Source organism: Harpia harpyja, chromosome Z (assembly GCF_026419915.1).
Source record: "Harpia harpyja isolate bHarHar1 chromosome Z, bHarHar1 primary haplotype, whole genome shotgun sequence".
Classification (NCBI taxonomy): Eukaryota; Metazoa; Chordata; class Aves; order Accipitriformes; family Accipitridae; genus Harpia; species Harpia harpyja.
Window position 1 is genome coordinate 28,785,449 of NC_068969.1, and position 12,280 is coordinate 28,797,728.

The following is a 12,280-nucleotide window of genomic DNA, read 5'->3' on the forward strand; positions in this document are numbered from 1 at the left end:
TGCCCACCGCTCCTGATGCTGACAGAGGTGTGCGCTGAAGGCACCATTCAGTGTGGAGCAGCGGAGCAATGCAAAATACTCAAACTGCACTAAACACTGAAATTCCCTGATATGTGATTTATAGCCATGTCTGAAAATCTGTCTACGGATTAATGGCTATTTTTGCCATAATTCTTCAGGCTGACCTCTTCACAGGGGGAGAACTTTTTCTTCCAGCAGCTGCATGTAAATTGTCATTCCATAAGAAACTCGTCCAAAATTACTCTTCCCTCCTGCTTTCAGTATGACAGCCGCTGGTCATACGCAACTTACAGCCTTCTCAAAATGACTGTAATTTTTCATGGTCCTCAATTTGAGAATGCAAGACAAAATTTCTACCACCACAGTGCTCATTCTGCACCTCTTTCTGGTTAACATTCAAGTTCACCTTCATCCTCAAAGCATCTTTGTTCTCCATGGAAACAGTTGTAGGTGACAAATGTCTTTTAAGGGAACATCTTAACTGATGTAAAAGTCAGCATTGCTAAAGCTTTAAAGCTTGGAATACTTGTATATACTGTCAGTAAAATGTAGAGGGGCATTGTCAACTTGAACTTTCCAAAGCTATTTATCTTTACAAGTATTTTGTTAACTTCAGTGCTTGTAAGGAAATCTAATCCAAAAAGGAGTTTTGTGGGTTTCCTACTGATGTCTGTAAAGGTTATTCTAGGGTAAGGTTAGTGCTTAGGTAATGCCTTAATAAAACCAGGCTTCCTTCACCATTTTGGTCCCGTACAAAGATCTGGTGAGGGCAAAGTAGATGTAACAAAAAATGGTTTAATTTTTTTTGCTGGAAAATTTGGTGTGAGAGCAAACAAAGTTGATTTTTTTTTTTCATGAAAAACTCAACTATTAATGGAAAAAAATAGCAATTTTTCTTACAGTGTCTGTAAATTGCAAAGTTATCTTTTGACTGAAGTGCATGTGCTGCCGATGTGCTCATCTCGTGCTGAATGCTCCTTGAGCCTCAGCACCTTTGAGTTAGACACATGCGAGCTGCATCTCCTGCGAGGCCAGAGGAGGGGACCTGGTGCAGAATGAGAAATGTGCTTTCATCTCACCGTGGATGCACAGAGACACTCTTAACCTAGATTTTCATAAAGCGCAATGGTGACACTCCTTAATGGAATAACCGTAGTTTTTTATCAAATTATCTGAAGGCCCTTCGGAGGATATTTTTCCTGTAAAATGGTTAAGGCTTTCACTGGAAAAAGCTTTGAGATCACCCCCTACCCTTTGTATGATTTTAGGAAATAACAAGCTGGTGATAGGCTGTTCATGGAGATCCATCAAGCAGACAATAGAGACATATTTCTCAGGTAATCTATTCTAGATGTGGTGCTATTAGGAATATTTTATAGCTGTAGGAAAGGTGCATGGGTAAAATCAAATTGTCAGTTGCTTCTTTTAGCCTAAATAAAAAATAGCATGGATGCCTAATGTTGCAAAAGTGCTGTAACTTCAAGAATTGGAGAACTTGGAGCTTGTAGCTCTGATGTAAATCATGTAATTTTACAGTCCTTGCAGTTTTCTGATGCATGGAGGGTTTTTTTGTTCCAGTGGCGGTAGCTTTTGTTGCCTGTTTTTGAGTGAGGGGTGGATTACTTCTGCATTACTTGTATCATAATGACTTTCTGATTCTTTTACTGGCTTTAAGAGAGTTTGGACTGGAGCTTTCAATGATTATTCGTTAAAGTTGCAATATTGTTGCAGAGACGTATTTTTGAGGGGTATCTGTTTTGAAATAAATTATCAAAGAATATTTAACACCAGGGGCATCTTAACTTACCCTAGCTTTGAATGCTTGATTACATTATTTGTTATCTCAAGGAGGGCTTTATACTTCTCACTGCAGCCTAAATAAAAATCAGACAGCCTATGTACATGTACAAACACTTGCATTGACCATCAGCCTGCACTGAGAGCAACAGCTTTAGTCTTTCCTTACTGTTGTTAATTTCTCACTCGTTATCATCCGAAGAGTTCAAAATAAAAGGTAAACATTAAGCTCAGAATGTTATGTCAGTTAGAAATTTTTTTCATTGTAAAATAATTGAACATTGTTACTGTATGAGCTTTGCGGTAGTTTAATTTTGACAGCTGTACAACAGACAGTAAATGTTTAAAAAAAAAATTAAAAAGAAATTTTCCTGCAGCAAATCTAATCTGCCTGTGATAGCACAGTGCCCATTTTAAGAGGCCGCATTTATTCTCATAATTGGCTATTTCCTGTCCTTAAATGCCTATTTATTCATGTCTGCCACCTTTTTCTCAGTTTATTGGCCCTGCGGTCACCACATTATCTTTCTCTTCAAAATCAATTGACATTTTATGAAAAGAGTTTGCTAGATGTTTAGTTTAGTGAGAGTGGCATATAGAACACGTGCTTGTCACATTAAATAATCGCTGTTAAAAGTAGAGTATTCAGTGGCTTAACTATATGTACAATATATTCATTTACTTTATTTCAATATTGTTATTGTTTTTATTTAGAGTAATGAATTGGCAGAACATTATTGGAGGATGCTCTAAGTAGAAGTATTCCAAATAGTGCTTTTTCACAGAAATTCCTGTGCAGTGCAAGCTGGCATTGCATTTGACACAGGTGTTGAATTTCTAGACATGCTTGGAGTTGCAGTCTAGGGAAGCTGAAACTTATGAATTATACAAATTAAAATATTAAAACTTGTAAGCTGCGCACAGACTAATTACTAACCCTAAGGTATTCTTGCTTTAATTATGGTCAGCTCTTTGTTAGCAGTGGTACTGTTTTTCCTTCCATGCTCTACCTTTTATTTTTTAAGGTGTTGCAAAGCTATTTCTGCTCCCTGGCACATATGAAGCCATTCTTCATTAGTTCAGTGTATGGTACAGCCAGGGTTATTCAGAAAGGGATCAAGCAAGGTAGATTGGCTTCAGCCACTCTGCGCACTTATAAGCAGTCTCTGCTCATTACAACGTCAGACATCTTATTATGTAGGAGGTTGTGGCATCAAATTTTATCCTGGATGCCTGCATGAAGCTTTGACCCTGAGCCACGCACAGCTTACTGCAAGAGAGTTGAGCCTTTTGGGTGGTGCTCAAGTTGTGTTTTTCTATGCTCAGTCATGTTAACTCCATCACAATTAAGTCCACACAGATTTTTTCTTTTTAAGAGAGGATTTTTACCGTTGTTAGATGAATGGTATCAAAAACATTCACATCAAAACTTATGTTTTGTGTTTATACAAGAGGTGTAATTAAAAACTACAATTTGCATTTGAAGCTGGATTTTTAAAATTCTCTTTGACTGCGTTCAAGTAAGGCATATTAGCTAACCTTGTTTCTAGTGTATGTTCTTTTTAATATTTATTGTTCACACGCATAACAGGTTGTAGCTTTTAAAAAAAAAAAAAAAAAGTCAAGCAAGAGCCATGGGTTGAAGCTGAAGAGAAATCCTTCCAGAAGCTGGGAAGGAATTTCTACTGATTTGTTTTTTTGTCCAGCTGAATGCAAGTAAGCCAATGTGTTCTTATTTGATGTGACGAAAACCACATGCTGATGGAGAATGTTTGTTTCTAGGTGCCAGGTTGACCTGTCGACCCTGAGTAAAGAACAAACCCACAAGTTGGAGATGCCACTGGAGGAGGGAGAGGGCTGCCTGGTGTTGCTGGTCACTCTCACAGCCTCAGCTGCAGTCACTATCTCTGACCTCTCCGTCAACTCCCTGGAGGACCAGAAGGAGCGAGAGGAGATACTGAAGAGATATGTATGGGGTTCTTCTCTTTTGCCCTTTGTTTGCAAAATGTTTGCTTGTATAAATAATAAGTATAGGGTGGGGGGAAAATCTAAATATATCCATTATATCCTTATCATGCTCAGACAATGATAATCATTTAAACGTGTTAGTAATACTATTACGGCTGGTACAGGTAACATCAAGAAGGCTACAAATCCTCCTTATTTTTTAGGTCGTAATTCAGCTATTTGATATGATCATGTGATATAAAGAAGTTAATTTTACTGCCTTGCAGATAGTTTTTACCCAGCACAAAATAACTAAGGGGTCAGTCAGTGACTGTACAGGTTCTGGTGAGTTTTTATGCCAAAGGGTTTGAGGTGCCAATAGTTTTCGGCTTTTTGTTGATCATCTACTAAGGGCCAAGAAAACTTATTTTTTGTCTGCACATTAGAGGCCGGAGCAGTATTTTGTATCATCAAAATAATTGTTTTAAACAATATTTCCATTTCAAAATATTCTTTAGCAAATTATTTTCATTTCCCAGCATCCTCACATTACACAGAATCTGTGTAGTTTTATCAAAGCAACAGAGAGGGGAGCTCTTACTCCAGCATTTGCTAATACCTAAATCACTAAAAGTAACTGTCTCACTACACAGGGAGAAAGAAAAAAAAAAAAAAAAAAGCTATTTCCACTTAAAATTACAAAGCTTTTATTGTACAATGCTGCCAGGTGTTTAGAAAGGCTTCTCTAGACACTCAGCCGTTAAACCAAGCTCTGACTAACAAAGAGCCGCTTAATTTTTTTTAGATTTTAAAATATTCCTATTCCATGACTGACATCCTTTCAATAACTGAATTTAATAAAGATGTACCTTATCAGGCTGTGCAGATAACATGAAGTGCTAGTACTAATGCTGTACAATATTCTTCAAACAGATTAGCAGGATGTGCGCTTCAGCAAATTTATTCTGGCTATCTCCACTGAATCAGCTGTCTGCTAATGCTTGTACAACTCATACACCAATAGTGTTATCATAAACACAGTTTAATAGAGGTGACTTAGTGAGGCTAAACATAATATTCCTAAACCAACTGAGAGCTAAGGTATTGTGCACCATCTTTGAAAAATAATTACAATTAAGAGAGTTATTGCACATTTTGGAATCCACCAAGACAGTCTGTGGTTGTCAGAATAGATCTTTATAAATATAATAAATTTCTGATGGATACGTTTTTGAGGTGACACACTTCTTGCTAGCAAGTGCAACAATACCCTATTTCTGTGGATTATTGCGTGTGATGATATGGCAGTCAAGTGATACGGATGGTTTTGATAATTTAGTCGCAGTATAGAAACATGTTGCTACTGTGTATTATTAATTGGTTTTTCTAAATTCTCAATTTTTTGTCCCCAGTGTAAAGCATAATTATGTGGTGTAAGATTGATCTATTTATTTCCATTTCTTACATATTCATGGATATGTGTCTTTTCTTATATTTACATTACTGTATGCATTTGAAAACACTTATATTTTTGGAAGATGTTCATATTGCAGAGGCATGAATTTCTCATTATGTGTTTTTGAAAATTGTAGCATTGATATACCTTTTTGATAATTTTACTGTTTTTATTAAAATGACCGGTGGGCAGCAGAAGAAAGAAATGACAAGGATTAATGAAATTCAAATAGTTTATTTTCACTGATGTTTGGTTCGTCTTTGGTATTCATATCTCTACTTGAGAACCGATACAAAGAGTATGCAATTAGCAAGATGTGGCGTTACCCATTGAATGCCTGTATTTTGGGGTTTATTTTTTGTCCTCTTAAAAAATCCAGCTTCCATTTGAGAAATGTATTTTGCACCCTTTCTGCAGCCAAAAACAGTTAATGAGCTGACCTTGCCATCAGATCAAATAGCCTTGGAAAATGACTCTATTACTGTCATTTAACCATTTGTAGCTGAACATCAGAGCCTTACAAATTAAACAGGCATTACTGTTTGAACCATTATTTTACCACAATTGTCTGAAAAGATTAATTCCTTTTGGGGTGAGGAGGGGGGCGCATTAATGGGTACAGACCAAGAGAGATTGTATGACCTTTTCAGAACGGGTGTGCTGAACCCACGGTCCCCCTTGTCACAGTTTAAAAACCAGAGGAGCTAGTTTAGAGAAGAAGTTGTTAGCATTCCATTTTTATTATGACATTTCACAGTCATCCGATTTAATGTCCCTTGACCAGATTGTCCACCGTGAGACGATGGGCTTGAAATGTTATTTAGAGCATTGATAAAAGGTGAGCAGTTCTAAGATGACAGCGAGTCATAAGGCTGGTGGTGTGACATTAATTTTCTCCATAACAGAGATGGAATAAGACGTCATGGTGACAAGCTGTCAATCAGTACTGGCCCCTCAGTGTATCTCGATGCCATAGGATGGGGTATTGCTTCTCCCATAATAGAGCTGAACTGAGATGCTCTCCCTGACAGCTGCTGCAGCCATACAGAAAATATATTATACAGCCTTTCATTAAAAAAATAAAGAGGACTCATCTCCAGAGCATTTCAATCTTTTCCCATCTATTGAGGGCTGAAAAGATTCACAGCAAATCACGGATTCCTCTGCTATGGAAATTTCAGGCTTCAGAAACCATGCGGGTTTTGAGGCCTTCAACAATAATCACAAATAAGAAGACAGAATATCATCTGATAAATCATTACTTAAAGTTATGTATTTAAAGTAATGTATTAAAGTCATTTGCTTCTCCCAGAGTCTCTGCCGTGGCATTGTATACATTTTCAGCAGTCTCCACAGTCACGATGTGCAGTAAATGAATCTAAGCCAGCTGACTTGCTGGAACTAAAAGTTAAAAATAATTATTCTGCTGCATACTAACAAAGGTAGCAAAGTGAAATACAGCACTATTGCCTTTTTGCAGAATGAGCTTACCAGGATGAAAATTGGAAAAAAGGGGACTGTTCAGCATTGCAGGAGGGGGGGCAGTTGCTTGGCTTGCTCTGTGTTTGGTTTTTGCTTTGTTTTCTTTCTGCAGCTTGGTGTTTGTTTCGGTCATTGGGAAAGTTGGGTGTAATGTGGAAACATTTTTGTAAATCCTTTCACTTTCATCATGGTATTAAGGCAGAATTATCTCTGTTGTGGTACCAGTTCTGATAAGAAGCTTCCAAACCTTGATCATTATTGTAATAAATGAGGGGTGATGCCAACATGCTTTTGAATTATAACAGAGCTATCTGTAACACTGTCTCTGCCACCCTCAGCTTGTAAGCACATAAACAGGGGATTGAGCGTGCACTGATTAAAGTTGACCATCAGAATTTTTAAGCCATGTTTCTGATGATTAACATATTAAAAATGATAAAAATTTATTAACCATTATCCTGTGATAACATGCATGCATGTATTCGTATGTAGGTAGCATGTGGGGCACTGCACTTACCTGGATTCCACAGTTCAGTATACCAAGGTCAAACCTCCACTGTAAACAGTAAATGGTCAGTTGGGGCTTGTGAAATTAGTATCAGAGTGTGATTTAACTGTTAGAATTGTCTTATTAATAAAAAGACAGGGATGCATATTATATGTCTAACATTTTAATGGGTAGATTATCTATGCATAAACATGTTGTAGTTTTTGCAAGCTGACATTTAATATTTCATTTAAGCATCACCTCTGGTTTTCAGATCAGTGATGTTATTTATTCTGGTTTTCCATAACAGTCGATTTTGCCTTCATAAATTAAAGAATTGCTGGCTTCGTGTTTTACCTGATGTTTGCATTCTCTAGAAATCTGGACATTATCAAAAGCAGTGGAAAAGGTTTCACCTGCCCTGCATTAAAATTTTAGAAAAGGCCACAGGCATTAAATGCATTAGTCCAGATTTTAAAATACTTCGAAGTAAAGGTATGTGCTAGTATTTATGAAGAAGGTTTGCAAAGCCAACCGAAAATTAGGCCACATACATACATGATGTAAAATGGATTTGAAAGTATAATTTTAGTCTCCTCTTTTGGAGTTCCTCTTCTAGTTATCTGAAAACTGAATTATTATGCCAGGTTTGTTATTAATTGATTGCAGATTCAAAGTTGCATTCGATGTTCTATCATTTTAAATTCTGCAACTTTTAAATTATATTTGAAGTTAGAGCTTGAGAGTTTTAACATATAACACCTAACTGGTGCAATACTCCCACTTTGTTACTTCTAGTTATTTGAAAAAAGAGCAGCAAGAGAACACACTTTCCAAGCAGCTTTCTAAAACGATGTTGGATGAATAAATATGCAAGTGTTAGTCTACTCTTTAATTTTTTCTTCCTCTTTTTAATATATGTAGATATTGCAGAAATTTATGTTTAAAAAAATTAATGATTTATAGTAAGAGCTTTCTGCCATGGAATTGGAACCATCTTTTAATTCATGCTTTTGATCTTTTTTGCACGTGATTATTATGAAAATTAAGTTGTTACAATACTCTTTTGATTGTTTTTACTCATGTTATTTGCAAGCTATATGCAAGCTTATGTATACATGTATGCTATATGCAAGCTTGCATGTAATGGTCAACTATAACAAGAAAAATATTGGCCCTAAGTCACTGTTCAAAATATTATTGGAGTCATCAAAGGGAAAATGTGAACATAGATCTCACAAAAGTATTCAGGGAGAGGAAGTGTTTTATTGTTTGTATTAATTTTGTTAATACACTGCTATAATTTAAAATTTTGATGGGCAGTTGTTCATGTACTAATAGGGGATTAATTCAGTAGAATTAGTGTTATATAATCATTCATATTCTGATTTTTCCTTTGCATTTTTCATTGGTAAGTTGCAAAATACTGAAAGAAACACTGACAACTGTGCATTCTTCAGAAAATAATATTTAAAAGTATAAGTACATTAGCCAGAATTACACTAACTTGTATCTGGGCTAGGGAGGAGACTACTAATATTGCTTTTGATTTGTTGTTTTTGCTATCCAGAATTATTTTTCTTTTTTCTATTTTTTAGCGTCCAATGATGATGTTCCATAACCTGAAGGATGTGGGATTTCTTCAGGTGAAGGTCATCAGGGCAGAAGCATTGATGGCAGCTGATGTCACAGGCAAGGATTCATTTAGTTTCTGTGACAGTAAATATCATACTAAGACTGGGCCTTTTTAGAAGTGAAAAAAAATACGTTTAAAACGGAAGTTTATCTAAAGATTATTTTCTGTTTGCACAGTCTCACCTTCTGCTCATTAAGGAAGAAATCCGCACACAAACAAACAAAACTTTTGTAAGCAAGGCTGCAAGTCATTCTAATGCTAGCAGAGCCCTATGTAGGTTATTTCTCAGAAGGGTGAAATATATGTTTTTCTCCATCAGAGTTCCTGGAAAAAATACATAGAAAATACTTTTTTTTCTAGTAGATAAAAATATACAAAATTATCCAAATTAAAACTGAATTCCAGAGGACAAGGCGAATGAAAGGTGCTAGACTTAGAGACTACTTCAAAGTTGTTGCCAAAAGAACTGCTTGATATCTGCCAGATATTTAGCAAGACTGCTGTTGGTGTCAGATATTTCAAATAAATGCAGTTTCCCATAACTACTGCTTATCTGTTTAAGAAGGGAAATAAGAAGAATCTTTTTTTTATTTTCTATTTTATGTGAAATAAGCAGAATGGATAATTTAACCTTTTGCTTTTCAAAATAAAGAAAAAGTATTTCAGCCATACTGACCATATGTCTCCAGAAATGTCCAAGTTATCTCCTGTAAGTACAATCACCTTCACAGTGCACAAGTTGAATGGAGCAAAATGAGCTTCTGTGTCAGAAAATAGCCATCTCTGCTTTAAAAAAAAAAAAAGAGAAAAAAAAAAAGGGAAACTATACTAACCTAGCTGGTTTAACTGCAGTTTGGACATACATGTTCTGTTACAGGAGCAGATGTAGGTATATAGGAACATACGCACTTTTCAATAGTTCTTTGTAAATTAGCATGAGTACCAGTATTTATTTTTTTTCTCAGACAAGGTAACAGAGCAAACATTTTATTGCTGAAACTGATCATCCAGTTTGTGGCACGCAAAATAACAGATTCTATTTTCAGGGAGGTTGGAGAAATGCTTCTAAAGATTCCTCACTCTGCTTTGACCTTATAATCCAATGTGGTCTGAACAGAGAGAGAGATTAAGTTATTCAGGGGCAAATGGGATAATTCAGTCCCTGACCTCGTTCAGTCTTCGACTTTTCCAGATCAACATGTCATTTGTGCTGGTTGAACAAATTTTTTGGAAATACATTTGATTCAATTAAAGATGTACAGAGCTACCAAAAATTTTCAGACATTGCATTTAGAATGACGGTGAGGAATATGAGGAAGAAGACTCAATACCTTCCCATGTCCCACATCTTTTGTTCGTTAGCAAGAAAAAACATTTATACAGCAGATATGTTTTGTAAGATGGCTGTGCATTCCAGACATTAGAGAAATCACTGTATATTTTGGACGAAAATACCTGGTATTTTGAAAAGGGTTTTTTTTAACTACTGTAGTAATTTATAGCTATTTTTAGTAACTTGTGGGTATGTACAGATCATTCGTTTCGGATTAAACTTCAAATAGTAATATTTAGAAATAACTCAAAGTAGTTATTTGGTGATTGTCAATAAATCATGTTTGCAAAAGTTGTACAAAACTTGACCCTCCACCTTTATTCAACTGAGCAATACTTATTAGTCAGTGTGGAGAGTGCTGTCATCAGTGGTATAACTTACACGACTCAGGATTGCTTGTGTGAGTAAAAGCTAAGGACTAGTTTGCTCTTCTTACTATATTTTTTTTTCAGAGTTAATCTTTTGTCCTCCCCTGAGTCAGAAAAGTAGCTGAAACACCTGTATAGTACCTGTGTGGTTTGCTCTGTTTCCTGTCTGCTGAACATATCCCATTTCACTTTCAGGAATCTTTTGATGTGAAGTAATAAATCAAAATTTATTAGTTTGGACTGAGTGGATTTTAAAAATCCTTAATATTCCATCATTAAGCATAAGCATAGACGGAAAAAGATTCCTGTAATCTTTTAAGTAGTCATCAATCTTACTACAGTTGCAAGGATTTTTTTTTTCCTTTCAAAATGTGAAATTTTTCTTTTGTTACCATACATTCATTGAGCAGCATTGTAATACTGTATTAACTCTGTGTGAATAAAGAGCAATTGAGACTCCCATTGAATGAATGAGTAAAAAGCACAAATTACTTTTTAATGAAACCCTCAATTCTCCTCCTTTCCACAGAAAGCCCATAGCCTTGTTCAGCTGAATGCTACTACAGTAGGTCACTTCAGTTAAGCCCCTAATAAACTGTTGATAGTTGAGGGCAGTTTTTTCTCCAGTCTCAATAGCCCAGTGTTGGACAGTGCACTTCAAATCATTAACGTTAGTACAGATTTTTTTTAAAAAAGAGAAAGATTAAGGGTGGTGTTTCAGGCCTCAGTTTACAACCCCCCCACATACACATGCGTTGAACAAGGCGCCAGGGTGGGCTGAAATTTCGGTGAAGTTGTGCGCACGGGCAGCAAGTGGGCACTAGCGGTTTGAAAATGGGGCCCTGCTTGAACATGCCGTAACTGGGTTTTAAAAATACCCCAGAAAAGAACAAAGTGCTTGCAAGGAAGTCTAGGAAAGGGAGGACTACTGAGGGGTTGAGAGATTCCCCCCTGGTGCTTGAAAGCTAACCTTGATTTTGGGGAAAGCTGAAAAATAAGAGTGTCTTCCAGGACTGGAGCCTTTGAGAGAATTGCCAGGTCTATGAGGATGTTTCCCCCAACAAAACAGCATCTTTCCATGGTCAAAACACAATTTCATGCAAAGTCATGTTCTGTTAGAAATTGTGGTCACAGCAAATACCCCTTGCTGGAAAATACATATTTTTTAATATGTTTTTTTGAAGCTATAATCTAACAAATGGAAAGACACTGAGTGTGGCGTTTACTTTTTCCTTCTCCTCGTGAGAAGAAAGTGCCGTTTAAATCTTCCATTGCGTTTTAGCTATTCAGTGCAAGACTATTTTCTCCCTAAATCCTCAGCTAAAAGAAGTTACATTTTCCCCTTTGCCCGCATCTTTGCTTGCTTGTGGTTCCTCTGGAGGAGAGGCAGATCTTCTCAAGGGTTTGGCTGCCTGCGGAGCCCTGGCATAGCAGCCCATGTGCCTACAGTGACGTCCTTTTTCGTGAGGAAATATTCTGATGGTGCAGTAAAACGTACAGTGCAATGGACTCATCATGCCAGTTGGCCTCTGAAATTAATACATGTTCTGTTCACCTAACCCATACGAGTTTTGGAAAGCAACAGACCTTTCACCATGACCTAGTGCCTGTTTAGGCAATAGTCAGGTAAGCGTATTCCTTCTGCAGCAAAGTGAGGTATAGCTGGGTCATGGTGGAGGGCTGCTGCCTTTGCAGGCGGTGCTTGCCTCTCCTTTGCTGGGGCAGATGCGTTCCTCCTTTTCCTTGAACCACG

General features: G+C 36.7%; 1 protein-coding gene across 6 annotated transcripts in view; it reads left to right on the top strand.

The window, feature by feature from the left end:
* The window catches only part of MCTP1 (multiple C2 and transmembrane domain containing 1), a 292,805-nt gene that overhangs the window by 168,835 nt on the left and 111,690 nt on the right, over nt 1-12,280 (top strand). For all 6 annotated transcript variants that reach the window (XM_052778226.1, XM_052778227.1, XM_052778229.1 and 3 more), the window contains 2 exons: nt 3,601-3,787; nt 8,789-8,882. In XM_052778226.1, the coding sequence (XP_052634186.1) occupies nt 3,601-3,787; nt 8,789-8,882 (281 nt within the window). The remainder of the gene's footprint in view (nt 1-3,600; nt 3,788-8,788; nt 8,883-12,280) is intronic.